This window comes from Eschrichtius robustus, chromosome 12, assembly GCF_028021215.1.
Source record: "Eschrichtius robustus isolate mEscRob2 chromosome 12, mEscRob2.pri, whole genome shotgun sequence".
Taxonomy (NCBI): Eukaryota; Metazoa; Chordata; class Mammalia; order Artiodactyla; family Eschrichtiidae; genus Eschrichtius; species Eschrichtius robustus.
In genome coordinates this window covers 38,993,359-39,015,340 of record NC_090835.1, presented here as the reverse complement: position 1 = coordinate 39,015,340, position 21,982 = coordinate 38,993,359, and the positions used below count along the sequence as shown (strand labels likewise).

At 59.9% G+C, this 21,982-nt stretch overlaps 2 protein-coding genes and 1 non-coding gene across 9 annotated transcripts in view; 2 read left to right on the top strand and 1 right to left on the bottom strand.

The window, feature by feature from the left end:
* Window positions 1–34: 34 nt before the first annotated feature.
* MST1 (macrophage stimulating 1) lies at window positions 35–4,803 on the bottom strand. 3 transcript variants are annotated; one of them, XM_068558861.1, is made up of 18 exons: window positions 4,710–4,803; window positions 3,893–4,040; window positions 3,701–3,813; window positions 3,499–3,613; window positions 3,282–3,418; window positions 3,081–3,201; window positions 2,812–2,930; window positions 2,469–2,637; window positions 2,157–2,287; window positions 1,968–2,070; window positions 1,680–1,816; window positions 1,552–1,587; window positions 1,341–1,461; window positions 1,091–1,168; window positions 801–947; window positions 614–720; window positions 373–512; window positions 35–269 (listed from the first exon to the last, which is right to left on the bottom strand). In XM_068558861.1, exons 1-18 carry the CDS (start codon window positions 4,801–4,803, stop codon window positions 108–110), a joined length of 2,178 nt encoding a protein of 725 aa, XP_068414962.1. In that variant the 3' UTR covers window positions 35–107. The 3 variants fall into 3 exon arrangements, with proteins under 3 accessions (XP_068414962.1, XP_068414963.1, XP_068414964.1); XM_068558862.1 differs by having other exon boundaries at window positions 430–512; XM_068558863.1 differs by lacking the exons at window positions 2,157–2,287; window positions 2,469–2,637.
* RNF123 (ring finger protein 123) overlaps window positions 2,654–21,982 on the top strand; it is a 31,926-nt gene continuing 12,597 nt past the window's right edge. Inside the window, exons 1-26 of one of the 5 annotated variants that reach the window (XM_068558858.1) lie at window positions 2,654–2,675; window positions 7,306–7,423; window positions 7,705–7,789; window positions 10,938–11,026; window positions 11,151–11,245; window positions 11,665–11,719; window positions 11,832–11,917; window positions 12,225–12,311; window positions 12,541–12,608; window positions 12,803–12,928; window positions 13,318–13,432; window positions 13,516–13,620; window positions 14,054–14,179; window positions 14,331–14,423; window positions 14,495–14,568; window positions 15,372–15,489; window positions 15,680–15,779; window positions 15,991–16,052; window positions 16,230–16,301; window positions 16,503–16,623; window positions 17,198–17,299; window positions 18,618–18,724; window positions 19,134–19,332; window positions 19,686–19,831; window positions 20,136–20,219; window positions 21,011–21,118. In XM_068558858.1, coding sequence (XP_068414959.1) covers window positions 7,342–7,423; window positions 7,705–7,789; window positions 10,938–11,026; window positions 11,151–11,245; window positions 11,665–11,719; window positions 11,832–11,917; window positions 12,225–12,311; window positions 12,541–12,608; window positions 12,803–12,928; window positions 13,318–13,432; window positions 13,516–13,620; window positions 14,054–14,179; window positions 14,331–14,423; window positions 14,495–14,568; window positions 15,372–15,489; window positions 15,680–15,779; window positions 15,991–16,052; window positions 16,230–16,301; window positions 16,503–16,623; window positions 17,198–17,299; window positions 18,618–18,724; window positions 19,134–19,332; window positions 19,686–19,831; window positions 20,136–20,219; window positions 21,011–21,118 — 2,505 coding nt within the window. In that variant the 5' untranslated portion in view covers window positions 2,654–2,675; window positions 7,306–7,341. Of the gene's footprint in view, window positions 2,676–5,341; window positions 5,364–5,743; window positions 5,821–5,853; window positions 6,182–6,208; window positions 6,233–7,305; window positions 7,424–7,704; window positions 7,790–10,937; window positions 11,027–11,150; window positions 11,246–11,664; window positions 11,720–11,831; window positions 11,918–12,224; window positions 12,312–12,540; window positions 12,609–12,802; window positions 12,929–13,317; window positions 13,433–13,515; window positions 13,621–14,053; window positions 14,180–14,330; window positions 14,424–14,494; window positions 14,569–15,371; window positions 15,490–15,679; window positions 15,780–15,990; window positions 16,053–16,229; window positions 16,302–16,502; window positions 16,624–17,197; window positions 17,300–18,617; window positions 18,725–19,133; window positions 19,333–19,685; window positions 19,832–20,135; window positions 20,220–21,010; window positions 21,119–21,982 lie in introns of those variants that run through there. The other 4 variants (XM_068558860.1, XM_068558856.1, XM_068558859.1 and 1 more) reach the window with 4 other exon arrangements.
* TRNAE-CUC (transfer RNA glutamic acid (anticodon CUC)) lies at window positions 8,223–8,295 on the top strand. Its single transcript has one exon. It is a non-coding gene; the product is annotated as a tRNA-Glu (tRNA).

Genomic DNA, 21,982 nt, shown 5'->3' with positions numbered 1-21,982 from the left:
AGAAGCAAAGGCTAAGAAGCACCCTGCACAGGCATAAAGAGGAAAGGTGGCTTTATGTCTGACAGAAAGCTTCGTCCTCCCCAAGGCCCACAGGATTGAGGCTGGGACTAGCCCAGCCTCATGACCTTGTGAATCCAGTCCACAAACACAGAGACACGCATGAAGATGGATGGCCAGCGGGGCCGTGCGCACACTCGGTTGGGGATTATAATTCCCTCCAGGACCCAGCAGTCGTGAGTAAAGCAGGCAAGTGGGCCCCCGTAGTCACCCTGGTAGGTGCAAGAACTGGTGAGGGCCTGGACCATGGTAGAGCCTAGACCCCTTGGGGGTGAAGCAGTACATTTTCAGCTTGCCAGGGGCCCTGCCACTGACCTCACAGGCTCCAACAGGGGCCAACAGTCCTTCAGTGCACATCTCACTCTCGCGTACGCGACCTCGGTGCTTGATGTTACATTCCCGGTTGGAGATGACATTGAGGGAGGCTATGTTCAGGACCGTGTTGTCCCCTGTACCTACAGTGAAGGGAATGGGAAGAAGGATAGGGTCTGTGGGTAGGATCCAAGGCTGGGCCTCTTGGCCTGGAGCAGTCCATGCCCCTACAGTGTACTCTTACCTTTGGTCTCGCCCCAGCCTGCGATCTCACACTTGGTGCCTGGAGGCACCACATACCACTCAGGGGGCAGGCAGATCAGGGCCACTCGCTGGTTCAGGGTCACAGGTCTTTAGCAAGAATGACGGCATTCAGGGTCTGAGGCCACAAGGCCCAGCCCCACCTCACACCCTCTTGACTTGTCACACACCTCTCCAGCTTGAGCAGAACAAGCTGGGAGCCAGAGGGCCCGCAGACCATCTTGGCCATTGAGATGCGCTGCAGGCCTGGCTCCCCGGGCTGTGGGTCCGGGAACAGGGTGCCTAGCCACACCTCATAGCCAGTGAGAGGCCCATGGCTGAGAGAGAAGCTCTGCTACATCAGTTGAGACTCATAGTCTGCTGCCCAACACTCACCCATTGGCTTGCCTAGGGAAGGTGGCTAAGGGGGAGAGGAAGGCAGGGGATTGGGACTGGGTCCCCAAACCCAAGGAAGGCTCACCAAGAGGAGAAGCACTGCCGGGCAGTCAGAACCCACTGCTCTTTCACTAGGGAACCTCCGCAGAAGTGCTGGCCCTGCCTGGAGGAGTGCAGGTTAGGAAACAGTCCTGAGACACAGAGACACAGGCTGGACCTGCCATGTCTTGGCTAGGATCTGTGAGGCTGGGGCAGGTTCCTGCCCCCCTACTGGCACAAGCACAAAGGATGTAGCGTCAGCCCCTGTCTTGGAGAATCAGGCAGTTGTGCCTCACCGGTTGCGCAAGCTGACTGTCCAGGGTGAGTTCCCAGGCTGGCCGCCCACCACACGCAGCTTGGAGCGCCGTGGGTCCAGGCGGGTCACTCTCTTGCCACACTTCTCAAACAGCACCTGGTCTGGGGGATAGAATGTGCTGGATGAAACCCCGGACTGGATGGAGATGGGGGGCAAAGGGACCACGACGCATGCCTGGCCCAAGTCCGTACCTGGGGGCTCCAGGATGGATGGCGGTTGGTCATCATCTGAAAGACCCAAGTTCAACCAAGTTAAGGGAGCCAGCCTTTGGCGGTGGAGGCTAGGGGCGGGGCCCCGGGGCTGTGTCGCCGGTGCTCACCGCAGCGCCGCAGTGCACAGTAGTCGAACGGAGTCCCCGGATCCGTGGTGTAGCACCAGGGCCCGTGACTGTCCCCGTCTGGGTTCCTGCAGAAGTTCTCCTCCAGTGGTGCGTGTGGGGTGGAGGTGGGTGTGAACCTAGGCGGGAGGGGGAGCAAAATCAAAGCAGGGTAATCCCAAGCCCTCGCAAGCCTCCAGTTGGAGAGCCGAGGCATGCCGCCCTAGGGTTAGTCCCGGGCGGGGCCTGTGGCCTCGGTCTGGGAGGCACCAGGCGCGCTGGCGGACTTACTGCGGCTTGTGCGGCGTCCCCGCGGACCAGCGCTGACACCGGACGCCCTTTCGGGTCTTGCTGACCGAGCCGCGGTACAGTTCCCCCGCGCCGTGGTAGCAGTCTGCGGCGGGCGGACGGGGGCGACCGTCAGCCGGTTCTCGCCCCAGCCCTCCGGCTCCGTGCCTCCAGCCGCAGCTCAGGCCTTACCCTCGGGCCGCACGTCGTCGGTGCAGCGCCGGATCTGATAGCAGAAGGCCACGCGCATGCCAGGCCGCGATGTGAAGCACCAGGGCGCCTCCGATCCGTCGGGGTTCCGACAGAAGTTCTCCCGAAGGTCCCTGAGCAACCACGCAGCTCAGCCCGGGTGGGTCCCAGGTCATGGGCTGGCCAGCCCGGCTGGGCGGGAGCCCAGCCTCCAGCTCCTCCCCAAGCCCCGCCTTCTTTCAAGCCCCGCCTGGGACCCCCCTCAGGTCCCACCCGCAGGAGTACTAGGCTCCCAGCGGCGGCCAGCCAACTCACTTGCACGCATACTTTTCCGGCGCAAAGCGATGCTGATGCGGATGCTGCGCGTCCCAACGCTGGCAGGGCACGCCCGCGGCGGTGGTGTTGACCGTGCCCCGGTAGCCCTCGCCTTTCCCGCGGAAGCAATTGAGCGTCGTGACGTCCCGGCGCGGCTGTGCCTCGGACCCTTGGATGGACCGAGGCCGGTCGGAGCCCGAGTCGGAGGTGAGACCGGGGCTGGGGCGGAGCCCCACTGTCGTTGGGCCACCGCCGGGTCACGCCCAGCCCCTCCTCTAGTCCCAGCCAGGCCACGCCCCCACGTGTCTCAGGTGCCCTCCCACGCCCCGCCCTCGCGCTCTACCGCAGCGGGGGAGGTCGCAGAACTCTCGCTTCATCTGCGGGTCCGCGGTATAGCACCAGGGCCGCTCCGAGCCGTCCGGATTCCGGCAATAGTTGTCGTCCAGACTTTTGTCCAGGAACCTAGAGGCGGTAGCCGGGCGTGAACAAGAGCCTGGGACTCGGGCCCTGTCTGGCCCCAACCAACTATGTGCTACCTTACATCGCCCCGCCCCTGGAGTCCTGGGCCCTCCCCTTGCCCGCCCTCCTCCTGCCGAGCCCGCCCACGCGTACTTGCGGGGCTCGAAAGGGTGAGGGTGCGGGTGCTGCAGGTCCCAGCGCTGACACTCGCGTCCTGACTCCGTGCGGTCCACTGAGCCGCGGTAATCCTCGCCATTGCACCAAAGGCAAGCGGCTGGAGACACAGGGCCGATGGGTTCGTGGACGGGCGTGGGCATGCTCCTCCCGCCCCAGGCTTGACCCGGAGCTGCTTACCCTCCCGGCAGGACTTAATGCCGCAGCTCTGGAAGCGCACGGCAGGGTCTGTTGTGTAGCACCAGGGACCTCCGGGGTCCCTGTCCGGGTTGCGGCAGAAGTTGTCCTCCAAGCCATTTCGAAGTGTTGGTGTGTACCTGTGAGAGTAGCAATACAGTGCGTACTGGGGGCAGGCGCCAGGCCGGCAGGGACAGAGGGGAGCTGCAGTCTGTCTCACTTGTGGTCATTGGGGAACCTGTGGCTCCAGCGCTGGCAGGGTAGACCACCCATGGTGATGGCCACGGTGCCCCGGTACTCGACCCCATTGTCCATGATGCAAGTCCGAACATAGACTGGGAGCAAAAGACCCAGGATCAACAAGGCCTGAGACCCCAGCAGCCCTCTCCCCAGCCCGCCCTTCTCTGCAGCCACTCACTCACTTTTCTTTTGGAAGAGATCGCAGCGCCTGGAACGCTGCAGCCGTGTCTGAGCTGAGTGCTGGGTCCATGGCAGCAACTGGCAACCATGGCTGCTCACATTGTAGTGGAAGGCCCTGGGAGGAGGAGCCACAGGGTAACTCAGTGCCCAGGTTCCCCTACCTCCAGTCTTATCTAGGTCCTGTGGCCACTCACCTGCAGTCCAGTAGGGGCCCACAAATCCCTGCACATTCTTCAGCATTTGCCACATCTTCTTGCCAAGGCCTGGGCCCCACTGCGTGTAGCAGATGTTGCAGCTCCGTACCCCGGAGCACCTGGAAGTCATTCAAGGGCGAGCGCTGCCCTGCAGCGTGGGCATGCATGTCAGCACATGTATATCAGCACGTGCACAATTTATTCATTCAGGGGATCAAACTACAAGGCCTCTGGAGTGGACCCTGTCAGCCCATTCAAGGGTCAGACCCCTGTACTGGGTGGGAGAAGCAGGCCCAGACATGATAGTTATCACTAGTGCACCTGTTTAGTGGGCAAGACACTAGGCTCAGCTGTAAAACATATACTCTGAGAGCAGTGGGTGATGGTGCTTGCCCCATGGAGCTTATCCCATCTCATTTCTCAGATGAGAATGAGAAGGCTCAGAGCTACCTTATTAACCATGCAGAAGCCCAACCCAAGCATTCTGACTCCAAGTCTAGGCTCTCACTAGCATAAGGGCATATGCTAAGTTAGAGAATTAGATCTGGCTCATAAGGGATAACTGCCTGCACGTGTGCCTGCATCTGTGTGGTCCTAATACTGCCTCAATGCTACAGCAGACGTTTTAACGCAGGCCTGAATAGGCAATGTGTTTATGTGTTCCTGGGGCTGCCCAGCTCTGCGAAAGAAGCCAAGGTCACTCGCTGCTCCATGCCCAATAGGAAAGTAAGTTCCGGGCTCAAAGAGCGGGATGGGCCTGGGGCCAACCCCTTTCTGAACGCAGATGGGGATCAGGGCTGAGGGGAAGGGCACTCACCAGGGGCCCCTGAGAACCCCGTCAGAAGCAGCAGGAGTGGGAGCCACCCCATCCTCCTAGCTGGAGGCTGCACTGTGACCCACCACAGCCCCATCCGGGAAGTTGTGAAACCTGTCCCTACGGGATTGGGTGGCTCTGTCTCCACACCCCCACTCTAGACTTGCTGGGGCCTGACCTGAGACCCAGTGGCAGGAATGGAGGTGGCGCCAGGCCTCAGGCCCTATAGGTGAGGTACAAGGGTCCTCACTCTGGCACAGTTAGCCCCCCGAGAGGCCTCCCTATGTAGTGGGCAGTGTTGGAAAGGTTCAGTGGGGACACTTGAGGTGCCCTGGGGTGGGGGTGGGGCCCCACTGCCCCCCCTCCCTTAGCCCCACCCCCTCCCCCTCCCCGCACCCTAGGCTGCTTTGAAGGGAAGGGCAGTGTGGACATGGTTGCTGCCAGAGGCCTAGGTTCCAGCCCGAAGGTGGTGATATTAAACTTTCCTGAGCTTCAGCTTTCCCCTGTAAAGTGGAGAATATTCCCTGCCCCAGCCTGAAGCAGCCTGCCCCTTTTGCTGTCTTATCGGCCCCAGCTGGAGGCAGGTCTGCCCACGCCCCTGCCAGCAGAGCCCAGAGAGGCTCCCCTCGCCCCGCCAGAGGTGCCATCCCAGGGAAGGTGAGTGAGGCCACCTTTCTGGCCTGAATGGAGGTGAGGGTGACAGGTGGCAGGGACCCTGGGAGGAATGGCCTTTCAGACGTCCTAGGGGACCTGTGGGCCGGACCTCCAAGTACGGGTAGGAGCTGAGATAGGTGGCCAAGGTCTCTCCCAGGACACAGCGTTACGACATGGCTGGGCCAGGAGCTCCTCCTGCGCAGGCGGGGGTCGGAGGAGGTTGGGCAGTGGGGCAGTGGGGCAGTGCGGCAGTGGGGCGAGGCGGGGGCCGGGAACGTCCCGGCTGGAGGCCGCGGAGGAAGCCTCCCCCGCTGGAGGCTGTGGAGGGGCCCCCTGGCGGAGGCCGGGAGCGGGTCGATGCGCGTGCGCGGCGGCGGCCGCGCGGTTTGGCCCTGGACAGGCGCCGTAGCTGAGAGCTGGGCGGATGTTGTGAGCCGGGACGCGGTGGCCGAGGTTGGGGGTGAGTATGAGGGGCGGCCGGGCTCCGAGAGGGGCGGGTGCCCGCGGCTCCCCTTGCGGCCCCGGCCCGTCTAGTGTGAGGGCGCTCGCCGCGCGAGGGGTCACACAGCCTGTGGTGCCAGACTCCGGGCCGGAACTGGCCTGGAGGATCCTCCGGAGCTTGGGGCCGGGCAGAGGCGACTGGGGGAAACAAGCGCTGCCCTTGCGTCCTTGGGATCCGAGATGGGGTCGGTTCGGTTAGAAGCCTTGAACTCTCGGCGGGGCTGAACAGGATCGACGTGGCAGGGAGCCCCCGAGCAAAGTCAAGGACCGCCTCTCACCTGGGTCCTCAGCACCTGACACCCGGAGTGGATGTCTGGAAGGTTTGCTCATCAGTTGAGTGACAGCGTCTAATCTGTCCTGCACCTGCTCTGGTGTGAGAGGGCTGGTGGTGGGCGGCAGGGCGGGGAGTCACCTTTCTGAGGGGCAGGCGTGGTGCCACCTGGGAGTGGGCAAGAGTGTGTGGCGGGAGCAGAGGACCTGTTTGGGGTGAGATAAGAGAAAAGAGTTCTGTCTAAGGCAGTGCTGGAGGGCCAGCCTCTAGACCAGCACTGACTAGTAGAATTTTATGTGATGATGGGAATGTTCTTTATTTTCGGAGTCTAGTCCAGTAACCATTAACCACATAGGGCCACTGAATCCTTGAAATGTGACTAATATAATTGAGAAATTGATTTTTTAATTTTAATTGAAATTTAAATACCCATGTAGGGCTAGTAGCTGCTGTGTTGGACAGCACAGCTCTAGATCAGTGAACCAGGCACCAGGGACTTAGTGCAGCTTCTGAAGCAGCTGTAGCAACACCATGGTATGTGAGGGATGGACAGCAGTGGGGACAATGGGGCCTGTGAAGAGGGCAAGGGTGGTGCTCTGATGGGGTAGGAGGCTGTGTGTGTGACTGGGGACAAGAAAGCTAGCAGGCCTTTGGAATAGAGAAGGGAGGATCCTGGAACTGAGGAAGGGGATCCTGGCCTTGGATGTAAGCAGGACTTGTAGCTGGAGATGGCACCAAGGCCTTGGATGGTGGACTATACTTGATGTAGGGTTCTCTCTTCCAGATGTGGACCCAGTGTGGCTTACAACCGAGAAGGATACAGGGGCTCTGCTCCTGGGCCACCTCACTTTGGACACTTGGGTCTGATTTCACACTCGGCGGAAGCATTTGGTTTAGTTTAACAAACATATATCTGGCACCTGCTCTCTGTTGGGCCCTGTGTGAGCACTGGGACATGGTGGGGCCCTGTCACATGGCCCCAGACCCCCTCCCCCCCCCACCCCCTGTGTAGGAAGCTGGAAGCCCCTGCTTTCCTTTGCCCTGGGTTGATGTGTGTGTGAGTGTGCATGCAGTGGCTTCACCTGCTCCCAAGCCTTTCTGACACCACAGGATTGAGGTCAATATGGAGGCCCTTGGCTGGCTTCGAATAGACAGGCTCTGCCTCTGCTTCAGTCCCCAGGACCACTGGCTGCCCACAAGAGATGAAAGATGGCGTCCAAGGGGACTGGCACGGCTTTCTCCCGAAAGAGCTACAGACTGACCTCAGATGCTGAGAAATCCAGGGTCACAGGTAAGGGTTGGAAGGGCTGGGATGAGGCTTCTAGTGCTGAGGGAAGAAGGAGGAAGAGAGAGAGGCAGCAGAGTCCCAGGTGCATTGAGCCTCAGGCCTTCCTGCACCTCCTGTACCTGTGAGTCAGCTCTTCTCCACTAGCAGCCATGGAGGAGGGCACCCACCGTGACTGCTCCTCTGACTCCTGTGGCTGGGCTAGGACCAGGAGCCTCTGTGGCCAGTAGGGGCTGGGAGCCACACTGACCATGTGTCCCTTCTCTCCCTTCTGACCTGTGGCGCAGGCATTGTGCACGAGAAGCTACTGGATGACTACCTGCACCGCATCTTTTCCTCTACTGATCGTGCACCCACGGCAGCCACCAGCAGGTATGGCCAGGTGGATCTCCCTTCCTCACTCTGTGGGACCAGACCAGAGGCTGGAGACTGCATTGTGGGGAAGGAGGCCGGGGCTCTGGGTAAGCTGGCTTGGGTTCCATTCTTGCTCTGCCACTCCTGGCTGTGAGACCTGTGGCCAGAGAGTCTGCCTTCTGGACTCCGCCTCTTCCTTTCCCCTGGCAGTGCTAGTACCTTCCTTCTGAGAGTATAGTGGAGGTCAGGGGCATGGTGCACACTCAGCATGGCACTTCGCACCTACTTTACACTCAGCATCTGGTCCGTGTGCACCTGCCCTCACCTCTACCGCACCCTGGCCCTCTGTAGCCTCTGCTTGATCTGTAAAGCACAGATGCCACCAGCCCTTTATTCCTTGCAAATTTAATGTATTTAAGTTTAGCTCATATCAAAACTACAAGTGGGGAATTCCCTGGTGGTCCAGTGGTTAGGACTCTGCACTCTCACTGCCGAGGGCCCGGGTTCAATCCCTGGTCGGGGAACTAAAATCCCGTAAGCCACTTGACATGGCAAAAAAAAAAAAAGTTACGAGTGTGCTGTAGCAGAAACTTATATAGAAAAAGAAAAAGCAACTGTCATCTTCTTATTCTAATATGACCATTTGAGTGTGATTCCTTTTTGTTTTCTTTATGTCATGATGTATGTAGTTTGGGTTATGCTATGTGGAAAATTTTTTTTAGATTTTTGTCACTGTCAGTTTTTTAAAAGTTATTGAGGAATAATTAACATACAGTAAACTACATGTATTTAAAACATACAATCTAGTAAATTTTAACATGGATAACCTGTGAAACCAGCAGTGCCATGAACATATCCCTCACCTCCAAAAGTGTATAGGAGTTTAAATCCTATTTTTGTCATCAGATGTTATCCCTAAATGTTTTTCTACACTACAGATTGATCTTGGGGGGAATCTTTTAGGTCCAGGAATCTGCCTGATCACTGCCCTAGTTTAGAGGGGCTTTTGTTTTTGTAAACAGTGCTGCATAGACGCCCAGGGTTGGAATCACAAGGCTAGAGTATTTGAATTGCAATCACTCTTAGGACTGTTGCTGAATTTCTTCTTCAAAGGGTTCTGTACATTCTTTTTTTTTTTAAATAAATTTATTTATTTTTTATTTATTTATTTATTCTTGGCTGCATTGGGTCTTTGTTGCTGTGCGCGGGCTTTCTCTAGTTGTGGCGAGCGGGGGCTACTCTTTGTTGTGGTGCGTGGGTTTCTCATTGCGGTGGCTTCTCTTGTTGCGGAGCATGGGCTCTAGGCATGCAGGCTTCAGTAGTTGTGGCTCGCGGGCTCAGTAGTTGTGGCTCGAGGGTTCTAGAGTGCAGGCTCAGTAGTTGTGGCGCACGGGCTTAGTTGCTCTGCAGCATGTGGGATCTTTCTGGACCAGGGCTCAAACCCATGTCCCCTGCATTGGCAGGTGGATTCTTAACCACTGCGCCACCAGGGAAGTCCCAGTCTGTACATTCTCTCTCCCTGCAGTGAGGCATGGGTGTCCCCATGTCTCAGCCCCCTTGCCAGCCAGGGCTATTCTGTCTTTCACAGTCTCTGCTCGCTGGGCCGACCCAAAGGGCAGCGTCGTTGCCTGTTCCGTTTAAGCAGCTGTGGTGACCAAAGGGTTTCTACTTGTGGAGGGCTGCTGCCCACCTCCACCCCAACCCCAGCCCTGGCCTGTTCCCAGGGCCATCTGATCCCTACCTCATGTGATACCAGAAATAATCCTGCTGCCACTGGTGCCGTGGCTGCCAGGAGGGAGAGCAGGTGGCAGAGCCATTAGTCAGTGGTTGTGTGGATGCAGAACTCTGGGCTGGGACCTGGGCAATCCAGAAAGGGTAAGCAAGTGCTGGGGTTGGCCAAATGGGCAACGTTGCAGGCGTTCACTGAGGCTGAGTGTCAGGTTGGCCACCCGAAGCTGCTCTTAAGAGCAGGCACAGGACTAGAGCAGCCTCCCAGGTGTGGGCCTGTAAGAAATGCTGTTGTGGAAGCCTGCTTGATCTCTGGGCCCATTGGGGTGTTGAGAGACAGGGTTGGCTACAGCCTTCCATGTTACTGGTGAGGCACCCCATTGCACGGCTGCCTCCTCGCCTTGGCCTGGGGCTCAGTAGGAGTAGGGAGGAGCCTTCATGAATCTCCACCTCCTGTAGCTCAAGGTCAGTTGTAGCTCACAGTGTGGGGACATGTGGCCCCTGGGCCTGGGTTGAAGCTACCTTGCCAGAGAGTCAGTGCTCTGGCCCATCTACGTGCCCTTCCAGAGCCTACTCTCTAGGGGGATGAGCGGGGTGGGAACTGGGATTAGAGTTAGAAGAGCAGGTGCCAGCAGTCTGTGGGCTGGATCCAGATGGGCACCAGGCCTCTGCTCTTTGAGGCCTGCTAGTTAGCACCACCTCATTCCCTGCTATTCTTAGCAACTGAACTCAGGACCTAGCTGGCCAGTGTTAGAGCTCTTTCTCCTCTGGGCATGTGTGCTGGGAGGATGAGGGGGCCACTCAGACAGATTTTCCTAGCCCCTTTGGCTGGGGCAGCTGGCAGATAGGCAGGCTGTGTGCTCTACTCTCCTCTACAGGTGGGTCCAGGACAGAGCCAGCCAGAAGCTAAGAGGGCTGAGCCCTTCATCCTCCCAGGACATGTCTCATTCAACACACAGGCTTCCCTGGCTGGGACCACAGACCTGGGGTCAAGGATTGGGCTAGCTGATCTTGGTACTGACCATCTTGGGGATCAGCACTTCTCCCAGCCTTCCTTGCCCAGGCATACTCAACAAGCCACCTTCAAGAGTGGGCAGGTTATGGGCTACGGAGGGCGCATTATTCCTAGGAATTTTCACAGCATCTCTGAGATACAGCTCTTGTTCCATTTATACAGGTGAGAGGATTAAGGCTTAGAAAGAGTTCTTCCTTCTTTTTTTTTTTTTTTTTTAAACAGTCTTGAGGTGCACCAAATTTAGTGGATAATCCAGTCTTCTGACCCCCAGCATACCAGAATCTGGGACTGGCACAGCCCTTTTTCTGGAGTCTGGGCAGCCACCCTCCTAAGCTCAGGAGAAAGGGACTGGGAGAGGGATTTAGCGTCATCTGGCTGGTTTCAAGGACTTTTGGGCCCCTCGCAGCCTCTCGCTCTCCCCAGGAAACTCCTGAACTTCCAGAACCTGCCAGAGCATCTGGACCAGTTGTTACATGTGGACGAGGAGGCGGAGGAGGAGGAGGAGAGCCAGGGTAGGTGACAGCCTCAGGAATGGGACTGGGGAGCCGGGGCTGGGCCTGGGGGGCTCAGTACCCTCTCTGCATCTGTCAGGCCCTGTGCCCGGCCCAACCCCACACCCTCTTCTCTCCGTTCCAGGACAGGTTGAAGGGCGGCTTGGCCCATCCACTGTGGTCCTGGACCACACGGGTGGCTTCGAAGGGCTTCTTCTGGTGGATGATGACCTCTTGGGGGTGAGCGAGGGCAAGGCGTGGGGTCCCAGATCCAAGCCCCTCCTGACACAGCCCCAAGCTCCTCCTGATGTGGCCCTGGTCTCGACCTTTCTTGATGGGGCTGCAGCCACAAACCCCTCCTGATGTGGACTATTGAGTCCCCAGCCCCCAAACCCTCCTGACATAGCCCCGAAACCCTCTTGGTGTGACCCCAGCCCCGAGGTCTTCCCGGCATAGCCATGAGTCCATCCTATCATGCTCCCAGCCCAGAACCCCTCCTGACATGGGCCCAGGCCCTTCCACCCTGTTCAGGCAGAGTACTCTGTTGGCCACGACAGGCGTCGCCACCAAGGCGAGCCGAGTTGGAGTGGGGTCGTTCTCCCTTGGGGTGGCACCCCGTATGTCCGGGAGGAGGTTCACCACCCCTGCTCTCCACCCAGGTGATTGGACACAGCAACTTTGGTACTATCCGCTCTACCACATGCGTGTACAAAGGTGAGACCACGCTCTGCTGTGGCCCAGGGAGTTGGGAGGAAGTTTGAGGGCCCGGGCCAGAGGCAGGAGGCAGTCTTTGTTTCCCTGCTGGGTTTGACGTGACTTTTTCCAGGGAAATGGATCTACGAGGTGCTCATCTCCTCCCAGGGGCTCATGCAGATTGGCTGGTGCACGATCAACTGCCGCTTCAATCAGGAGGTACATGCGGGAGAGGGACCCCTCCCAGGGAGACCTTCTCTGGCAGCAGGCCTCATCAGGGCTCAGGCAACCCCCCAGCTCACATAGGGTCTGCTCAGCACCCTAATCTGGACTGCCCTCTGGAGGAGGAATGTGTCCCACCCCATCCCAGGGCTATCTAGCCCAGAAACAGCCCTCACTCCTTCCCCCAGAGCATCAGCCCCATTCTGTAGAGCCACGTGGGTCCAAGGCTGGTGGCTGGTGGCTGGTGGGCTCTGGCCCTGCCCCTCCCCACCTCCCCCAGACCTCACAGAGAGTTCCTCCCTAGGAGGGGGTTGGAGATACACACAACTCCTATGCCTACGACGGCAACCGGGTGCGCAAATGGAACGTGACCACGACGAACTACGGGAAGGTGAGGCCCAGGCCCCCTGCAGCCCAACTGGCCCGTGTCCATCCCCACAGCTTGGTGGGGGCCACTGGGCAGCGGTGAGGGAATGTAGGGCACCAGGGGGAGGACAGGGACTGAGGTCCTCTGTCCTTGTGGCCAGTCTCCCCTGGGTGGCAGTGGAGACACAGCTGGAGGGGCAGAGTGGGCAGGCTGCTGGGCTTCTGCACATCTGTAAGGCTTCCTCCCCTGGCAGGCGTGGGCAGCGGGGGACATTGTGAGCTGCCTGATCGACCTGGACGAAGGCACGCTGTCCTTCTGCCTGTGAGTCTCCTGCCTCTATTCACAGGCCTGGCCTCTGGGGCATCCCCAGGCTGCCCTCGTGTTCCAGGCCCTGTAAGAGGCCAGGCTGGCTTTGGTAGCCTGAGGGTGGGCAGCCCCCACGGAGGCCTGCTCGCTGGTCCATTTCAGCCACATCCTTCTTAGCACTGGCTCACGGACCCTCTCTTCTGCTCCAGGAATGGTGTGTCGCTGGGCACCGCCTTTGAGAACTTATCCAGGGGCCTGGGCATGGCCTACTTCCCAGCCATCAGCCTCTCCTTCAAGGAGTCTGTGGCCTTCAACTTTGGCAGCCGTCCCCTGCGATATCCTTTTGTGAAGAAGGCTGTGGGCTGCTTGGATGCTCTTGAGGAAGCCAGGATGGGGGTCTCCCTGCTCCAGGAGCTCTGCAGGCTGGTGGCAGGCCCTGCTGCCGTGAAGAGTGAGTAGGGTACAGCTTAGGTGGGTGCCGAGGAAAATGCTTGCAGCAACCTTGTTAGGTGGGTACCATTGCTGTCTCCACTGAACAGGTGAAGAGCATAAAGTGGCAAGAGAAGTTTTGCTTCACAGAGAAATGGGAGGGTTGTGATGCAAACCAGGCAATCTGACCTCTCAGCCCCGCCCTGGAGCCCAGGCCCTACTGCAGGGGTCTCAGTGGGAGGGGGTGGGTATTCTGAGCCACAGATCAGGTGTTGCTGGCTTAACTCTGTGGCACCTACCCAGTGGTGGGCTACCGGCCCCTGCAGGACCCACCAAGCGCCGACCTGGTTCGGGCACAGGAGCTGCTGGGCTGCTTCCAGGCAGTGCTGAGCGTGGAGCTGGACCCCATGGTGAGCCAGCGTCTGGGCCGGGCATGCTGGGGGCTTTCTACAGCCCTCTGCCCCTCACAGTTCTTTCCTCCCTGCCCACACAGGAAGGGCGGCTGGTGGAGAAGGAAAGCTCTGAGTGGCAGTTGCAGGGCCAGCCCACCGTCCTCCTCACACTGGCTCACATCTTCCATCGCTTCGCACCGCTCCTGGTGAGGGGACATTAGGGAGGGGAGAGGCAGGCCATGGTAGAAACACCCCTGCTGAGGGCTGGGATGCTGAGGTGCATGAGGTCCAGCAGCATCACCTGTCAGGGGCCCCTGTGACCAGAGCCCTTAGACCTCAAGGATGTCACTGGGTGAGGAGGAGACACTTCCAGCTGAGGGTATCAGGGGGCATCCTAGAAAGAAGATCGAGGGGTGGTGACATCACAGGCCAAGGGAACGGCATGTGCAGAGCCCCAGAGGGGTTGTTGGGTAGCAGCATTTCCTGTGTCTCCATCAGACCCCAGAAGAGCTCGTCCATGACTTGGGGTTGCTTGACAGGGACCAAGAATCCATCTGTGGCCTTGGCCATGTGCCAGGGCAGGGGGGCCCTGAGTGGGGCAGGAGGCTGCCACCTCACTGGCACCCGCCCTTGGTGCAGCGCAAGGTGTACCTGGTGGAGGCCGTGCTCGTGAGCTTCCTGCTGGGCGTCGTGGAGGCGGGCACCCCCACACAGGCGCAGTCTGTGGTGCACCAGGTCCTGGATCTCCTGTGGCTCTTCATGGAGGTGAGGCGCCGGATCTCAGGCCTCAGGCCAGGATGTCAGGCTCCACTGAGTCAGGGGACGTACAGGGAGGGTGTTGGAGAAGGCCGCACACATGGCTGTCCCAGGGCCTGCCCTCAGCGGGTAGCTGTGCAACCTCACCTCCCTCTTCCAGGACTATGAGGTGCAAGATTGCCTCAAGCAGTTGATGATGTCCCTGTTGCGGCTGTACCGGTTCTCGCCCATCGTCCCTGACCTGGGCCTGCAGGTGGGAGCTCCTGCCCAGGCCCTGAGCCCCCTGGGCCTCACCTGCCCACTCTGAGTACCCTCTCCCCACAGATCCACTACCTGCGGCTCACCATTGCCATCCTCAGTCATGAGAAGTCCCGCAAGTTTCTGCTTAGCCACGTCCTGTATCCTCTCCTTGCTACTAGGCAGGCCAGACATGTGGTGCCCTCTGGGGTCAGCAGAAGCCAGGGAGGGTGGTGTGCCTCTGCCCAGGGTTCCCCACGGAGGCTCAGGAAGACCAGAGCCACCCAATGTGTGAGTCCTTGTTCCAGGACCCAGCCTTCCCAGCACTTTCTCTACAGAGCAGGGAGGGTAGAGCAAAGGATCCAGGCTGGCTGGCTGGCCTGAGCAGGGATTTCCAGATGCCTGCAGGCTCTTGGGCCACCCAGAGGTGGAGGGCGGTGGTGGTGGGGGGGAGCCACCAGCGCCTGCCCTCTTCAGCCAAAGCACTGCACTTTTATCTGTGCTCCATGGCGGGGGTTCCTATGAGATCTTCTCGAAGGAGTCAGCTCTTCCTGTTTCCCTATAACGTTGAGAACTGCAGGAATAGGAGAGAGAGCATAGCTTCGGGCCCCTGGCTGGGAAACCTGTGCTTAGTAGCTGTCTTCTCTCTCTGGGATCCTCAGCCTCTAGGAGGCAGAAACAAATAGAGAGGCTGCCAGGCCCTCTCTCCAGCTGTCCCACCGTCATCTGTTCCTGTGACAAGTCTTCATCGTGCCCTTGCTCGGAATTGGGCTTGGTGGGTTTGACAGCCACAGCTGTTTCTCTGGGCTCACAGTCAGTGGTGACAGGCACACAGTAGCTATGGCACCCTGAGGACTGGGAGAGCTGTGGTGGGCACATCCGGAGGTGGGCAAGTTTCGGGAGGGCTCATGAGGGTGTACGGGGCACCCTGTGGTGAGTAGAGCTCTGCCTTAACGACCACCAGCTTCGACGTGCTCCGGTCCGTTGTCTTCTTTTACATCAAGAGCCCCCTGCGTGTGGAGGAGGCTGGCCTACAGGAGCTCATCCCCACCACCTGGTGGCCCCACCGCTCCAGCAGGGAGGTGGGCAGCCCTGACTGGGGTGGGCGGTGGTCACAGTGAGGGCTGACCCGGGGTGTCCGAGCCACCTGTACTTGGCACGCGAGGCCCCTTCCTGGGCTGGGGGGGGGGGGAGTAGGGGTCTTTTGTCTGAAGTAGACCAGGGTGAATCTTGCCATCTTTGAACCCCCTCCCCTGCCCCGCCCCTGCCCAGGGCAAAGAGAGTAAGGAGGTGAAGGACGAAACCTCCGAGGAGCGGCTCCGGCGGCGTGCCTATGAACGGGGCTGCCAAAGGCTCAAGAAGCGCATCGAAGGTCAGCTCCGTGCCTCAGGCACTGGGTAGGGGGTGGAGGATTTCTGTGCCTGTGTACTTGGGGGCACTTGGTAGTGACCATGCTTAGGTTGGACTTGGGGATCCCTGGTGGTGGAGCCTCAGTCCAAACCTGCTCCCCCTGCCCGTCCCCGGGAGCCTGAGGGCAAGGCCCTGCCTGAGGAAGGCTGTCCTGTTCCCCACCCCACCCCCAGTGGTGGAGGAACTACAGGTCCAGATCCTGAAGCTGCTGTTGAACAATCAAGATGACAACGGGGTAAGTGACTCCCAGACCCCTGTGTGGGTCCCTGGCCAGGAAGGGTGTCAGACCGGGTCTGGAGACCCAGAGGGCAGGGCTGGCTCAGGCTCTTGTGGCAGGGTGCAGGCTAAGTTGAGTCCGGTCCGGGGCCAGGATCCTCAGCTCATCACAGCCTCGGCTTTCCTTCCGCTGAAGGGCGAAGCTTCTAGGTACATCTTCCTGACCAAGTTCCGAAAGTTTCTGCAGGAGAATGCCAGCGGCCGGGGGGTAGGTATCCCCAGGCCAGCCCACCATGGCCCCCTGGCTTTGTTGCAGCATTTGCACCTGAAATTCTGGCACCTCTGCATCTCCTCCCCACCTGCTGCCCTACCCTCTCTGCTCAGCCCAGGATCCTGGGGCAGGGCCTTGGATGAGGAGTGGGCTGGCCTCTGGGCTGCACAAATGCATGTCTTACACCTGTGCCTGCAGAACATGCCCATGCTCTGCCCCCCCGAGTACATGGTCTGCTTCTTACACCGCTTGATCTCGGCCCTGCGTTACTACTGGGACGAATACAAGGCCTCGAACCCATACGCTACCTTCAGTGAGGGTGAGTGTGGCCAGGACCTCGAGTTGTAGACGCTGGGCAGAGCCAGGCCCAGGGCAGCCCCTAATGTTGGTGTGGAGTGATGGCTGAGGGCAGGGCTGAGGGGAGCTGTCCCAGGCCTCCTGCCTAATTGAGTCCTACCCACTGGGTGCGGGGGCCTTGCACTTGGACGGTGAGCCCGTGTTTGCTCTGATGGTCTCCCGGGTTCCTGTCCTCTATGGGCCCCGTTCCTCAGTCCTTGCCTGCTAGCCCTACTGTGCAGTGTTTTGTCGGGGATGCCTTGGGTGAGCTCTGAGGTGCTGGGGGCCCTGTGTTTGTGTGGGACAGAGTCCTCAGGGGTCAGTGGAAGCAGCCTGCATTGGGGGATCTCCCATAGGGCTGGGTCAGGGCCCTCTCTGATTCTCACCTGGGTGACCCGCTGCCAAGAATGCCCCCTTCATCCCAAGTTGTGCCGTTGCTGGAACTGACCTGAAATGGTAGAGGGCGGGGTGGTAGGGGAAGCCTGGTCGGGTAGGTGGCCTAGGCCAGGGGTCCTGCTGGGCTCTGACTACTGGCCCGGCCTCCCAACTCCTCGCAGAGGCCTACATCCCGCCCCAGGTCTTCTATAATGGCAAGGTGGACTACTTTGACCTGCAGCGCCTTGGAGGCCTCCTCTCGCACCTTCGGAAGACCCTCAAAGGTGCGCGCAGGCCTGGGCAGTTAGCAGGGCAAGGACGGGGATGGTTCGTGAGCCAGCTCTGCCATGAGTGCTGAGCTGCGCTGTGCCCACCAGAGGGCGCCCGAGTCTCTCCACCTGCTCCGCAGGGAGATGCTGATGGGCCTCCTCTGCCCCTGGTCTTGCGTCCAACTATTCCTTCCTTCCCTTGCACATCCACCCCAGAGGAGGTCTGGGAGCCCTGTGATGGAATAGGGGGCAGTGTGCTGATGGAGGAGGGAACCATGGGATATTGGTGAGGGGGCGGGTGTGGGTGGTGTGGCTCGCATTTGCTGCCTGAACTACTTTCAAGGATCAGCACAAATGTCTCCAGTGCAAAAGGCTGAGAGCACAGTGTGAGCAGTGGCAGGGATGCCAGCAACGGCCCAGCATGGCCTGGAGACAGAAAGCAACTGGCGTGCTGGAGAGGAAAATGAGAGGCAGGGAGTGATGGGAAATGAAGCCAGGGAGTCTGAAGGGCAGAGTCTGAGGGCCTTGTGGGCCACAAAGTGGCTGTAGGCTCCTTCCAGGGACAGTGGTAGCTTTGGAAGGTCCTGAAGCAAGGGAGCGAGGTTGGGGGGGTCTGCGTTGTAAGAAGCTCCCTCTGGCTGCTACGGTGTGGAGGGTGGAGTGCAAGGGCCAAGAAAGGAGACAAGGAAGCCAGTTGTCCAGGCAACAGAGGAGGCGGGGAGGGTAAAGGGGAGGGGACAAGGATGACCCCAGGCTTCTTGCCAGAGGCTGTGGGGATGAGGCACCATCAGGAAGAGGAGCTGCAGAAGAGGACAGTTTTGTATGTTTGAGGTGCCCAGTGATGCAGCCAGGACGAAGGCCTGGGCTGGAGGCAGCGGTGGTGTGTCCAGCTGTCAGCGTAGAGGTGGGGACAAGCCTGCGGTGAGGACCGGACCCCCTGGGGAGTGTGCAGAGTGAGGCAAGGAGAGCCCTAGGCAGCTCTGGATCTCCCTTTGTTTGTGGGGCAGGACAAGGAAGAAAGCAACGGAGCAGTCAGAGAAGTAGGGCCCTGGAGAGAGTGAGGTCATGCAGATAAAGACGGAGTGATGGGGTCATGGTGGGGAGAGCCTTCTGCCTCACTCAGCAGGACTCGCCCTACAAGACACAGGGCCTTGGGATGCAGGGTGAAGGCTGGGTTGGAGCCGGCGGAGGGTGAGGCGCAGGCACAGTGGTGAATGGGGCCCTGCAGGGCCTCCTGCCCAGCCAGCTGGTGCCCTCTCGCTGTCCTGAGTGGTTCCATCTATGACCCCTCTGCCCTCCACTGGCCTGAGAGCCCTCTTGTCATTCCTCCTAGATGACCTTGCCTCCAAGGCCAACATCCTGATCGACCCACTGGAGCTCCAGGCAGCCACCATGGATGACCTGGATGAGGATGAGGAGCCAGCCCCGGCTGCGGCCCAGGTGCCGCGGTAGGGGCAGGCAGGGGGCTTTGTGTTGGGCTGTCCCTCTATCATAAGGGCAGGGGTGTCACACGGGGCCATCTCCCACTCCATGCAGGCAAGGAGCTTGTCCCCAGGCAGGTTCCCTTGCTGTAGGTGGAGGCATGAACTGACGGGTGTGGTGGGGCATGCCTCCTGCTGCTGAGTCCCTACGAGACACAGGGCCTTGGGATGCAGAGTGAAGGCTGGGTTGGAGCAGGTGGAGGGTGAGGCGCAAGCACAGTGGTATCTGGGCCCCTGCGGGGCCTCCTGCCCAGCCAGCCGGTGCCCTCTCGCTGTCCCATTCCCCAGCCTCGCAAATCAAGGGAGCCATAAGTGGGCCCGGGTCCTGGGATTGCTGAGTGGCGTCTGGCCTCCTCTCTCCACCACAGCGCCCCATGCAGGCCCTGGCCATGGGGGGCACGCTGCCCCTGCCTCGGCCCAGCTGGCTCAGTTCTCCAACCCTGGGCCGAGCCAACCGCTTCCTCAGCACAGCAGCTGTGAGCCTGATGACCCCACGGCGGCCTCTGAGCACCTCAGAGAAAGTGAAGGTCCGCACGCTGAGCGTGGAGCAGAGGACCCGTGAGGACGGTAGGTGCCAGGCAGGGCCAGGCGCGGCACACTGAAGGATCCTTCTATCCTGTACAGCACTCCCCCGGGGCAAAGCCAAATACACCCCATTCCCTCCTGGTCCTGTGGCCTGGCAGTATCTCAGGGGTGTGGGAAGTGCACTCTGAGGGCAGGAAATTGATGCTACAGAAATAGGTCCTGGAGTGCAGGACCTCCCCTGCCCCTGCCCACACATTCTCCCTGCAAGTCCCTCCTTGGGCCCAGGCAGGGGGAGAGGGCCTCCTTCTCCTGCTGTAAGGCCCATCCTGGCTCCATAGGCTTAGAAGAGAACTGGAATGGCTCCGACCCTGACCCTGTCCTTCCCTATTCCCTAGTTGAGGGTAGCCAGTGGAATGAGGGCCTGCTGGTGGGGCGGCCCCCTGAGGAGCCTGAGCAGCCCCTCACCGAGAACTCCCTGCTGGAAGTCCTGGATGGTGCCATCATGATGTATAATCTCAGCGTTCACCAGCAGCTGGGCAAGGTTTCACGCCACTGGTCCATGCGCGTGTTATGTGGTTCTGTGTGTTTGGATGCGTGTGTGTGTGCGCCCACATGTGCCCACGTGTCTCCAGGGGTGCCTGGGCGTGACTGTGCGCGTTAGCATATGCCACAGCAAGACTAGTTTCTGCCAGTGCCGTTTGGGCCTGACCTGGTTGACTTCTGTGGGAGGGGGCTGTCCTGGGCCTAAGGTTAAGGGTTTGGCAGGGCTGGGGTCCAGGCTGGGTGTGGAGAAACCTGTGTGAGGTGCCCAAGGGTCACCCTGGATGTGGTGTCTGGTGCTCTAGATGGTGGGAGTGTCCGATGATGTCAATGAGTATGCGATGGCTCTGAGGGACACAGAGGACAAGCTCCGCCGGTGCCCCAAACGGGTAAGGTGGACAGGCAGGTGGGTCTTTGGGAGGGCGGGGTGTTGAAGAGGGCAGCTTGCTCCCTGGGGGTCCCCAGGGAAGCCCATGAGGGAAAGCTGCTGTCCTGCCCCTGCCTCTGGGGTTGCCCAGCAGTTCTCCTCATCCCCACCCCAGCCCCGGGCAGACCACATCAGTGAGAGTGGGGCTGGCATCACGGCTAGGGACGGCCTGAGCCCCGTCAGCCAGCCATAGCCTGTGCCAAGATGCCCCTACCCTGGCCACTAAGTGCTGACGCACACCCACTCTCCTCATCAATTATGGATTCGACCCTGAGTACTTCCTCGGCCACTTGCAGAGTCAGCAGGAAGCAGGGCCTCCCTCCCTCCCTCCTTCCCTCCCCTGGAGCCCCTCTGCCGTAGCTCTCTGGCCTGGGGAACAGAGCCAAGTATGCCCAGTCTGGGCTTCCCTGGCAGCCCCTGGCTCCCATCTGTCTACAGAACCCTGCGCTTGTCCAGGGCAAAAGCAGCTGCCAGAGCTGCAGTTCTAGCATGGAGTCCCTGGGGTGTCCCAGCCAGGAGCTCATCTCACATACACTCAGCTGCGTCTCACTTCCACATTCTGAGGGGCACCTGTGGCCCTGTCTTGCTCAGGCTCACCAGCAGGCCAGGCTGAGGAGGGTTTTGAAGAGTGGAGCTGGGTCCGCCCAACACTTTGCCTGCCCTGGGCACCAGTGGGGCCCCTGCTAGGCTGCATGGGTCTGGGCACGGGGCCATGTCCTGATTGTCCTCTCCTCCCTTCTCCTTGGGTGGCAGAGGAAGGACATCCTTGCAGAGTTGACGAAGAGCCAGAAGGTTTTCTCAGAAAAGCTGGATCACCTAAGTCGCCGTCTTGCCTGGGTCCATGCCACCGTCTACTCCCAGGTGAGCGGTGTGGCCTAGGCCAGCAGCTGCTGCCCTCCCCAAGCCCCCGGACTAGTCACTGATTGGGCAGGGTTGTGCCAGCCCCTCAGTGCTTCCTGCCCTCCTGGACCTCTGGCACACACGTGCCCCCTCCCCGCTCCTCATCCTCCCTCCTCCCACCTAGTGCCACATCCCCTGAACTTTTCATGCCCCATGAACTTAAGTAGATGCCATTTGTAGACCCCACTTCCCCACGCAGCTCATAACCCTCCATTCAAGGAACAGCCTGTCTCTACCTGCCTCCCACTGTCCGCTGCCCCTGCTCCTCTCCCAGCGCATCAGGGGCTCTGTGACCTCTCCCAAGCCTCACCCTGCATCTACATCTGCATCTGCTTCTCTCTGACTCCCCTCCCACTCGAGACCACTGGCTTGTTCCCTTCTCGCTCATTCACTCACTCGTTCATTTATTAACATGCCCAGAGCCTGGAGGATGCCAGGTGCCATCCTGACACTGGGGACACTCAGTAGTGAACCAGAAAGCTGAGTCCCTGCCCTCCCGGGGTAGACGGGCAGACGGTGCACTCCCGCAGCGACCATGTTTTGACCCCCGCCACCCCAGGCCCCGGACCCGCCGCACTTGTTTTATCTCCCCACCTGCCCTGGCATCTCCCCCTCCACAAGTGAGTGCCTTGGGATGCTCCCCATGTGCCCATGTAGGGCATCTGTTCACCTTCTTGGGTGTGCCCCTCCCCCATAACTGGGTGATCAAGGCCCTTGGTATCCCTGTCTCTACTGCTCTTTCTTCTGGTGACTCCTCCCCAACCCAAACCACCTCTGCCTTTTACCCCTCTGTTCTCTCTTGCCACGGACCACCTTGCTCCAGCC

Coding starts and splice junctions, on each gene's coding strand:
- MST1 (XM_068558861.1), bottom strand. CDS start 4,803: ATGGGGCTGTGGTGGGTCACAGTGCAGCCTCCAGCTAGGAGGATGGGG. Junction 1,817..1,967: donor GGGACGCCGCACAAGCCGCA/GTAAGTCCGCCA, acceptor CCTCCCGCCTAG/GTTCACACCCACCTCCACCC. Junction 721..800: donor GTTCTGCTCAAGCTGGAGAG/GTGTGTGACAAG, acceptor TTCTTGCTAAAG/ACCTGTGACCCTGAACCAGC.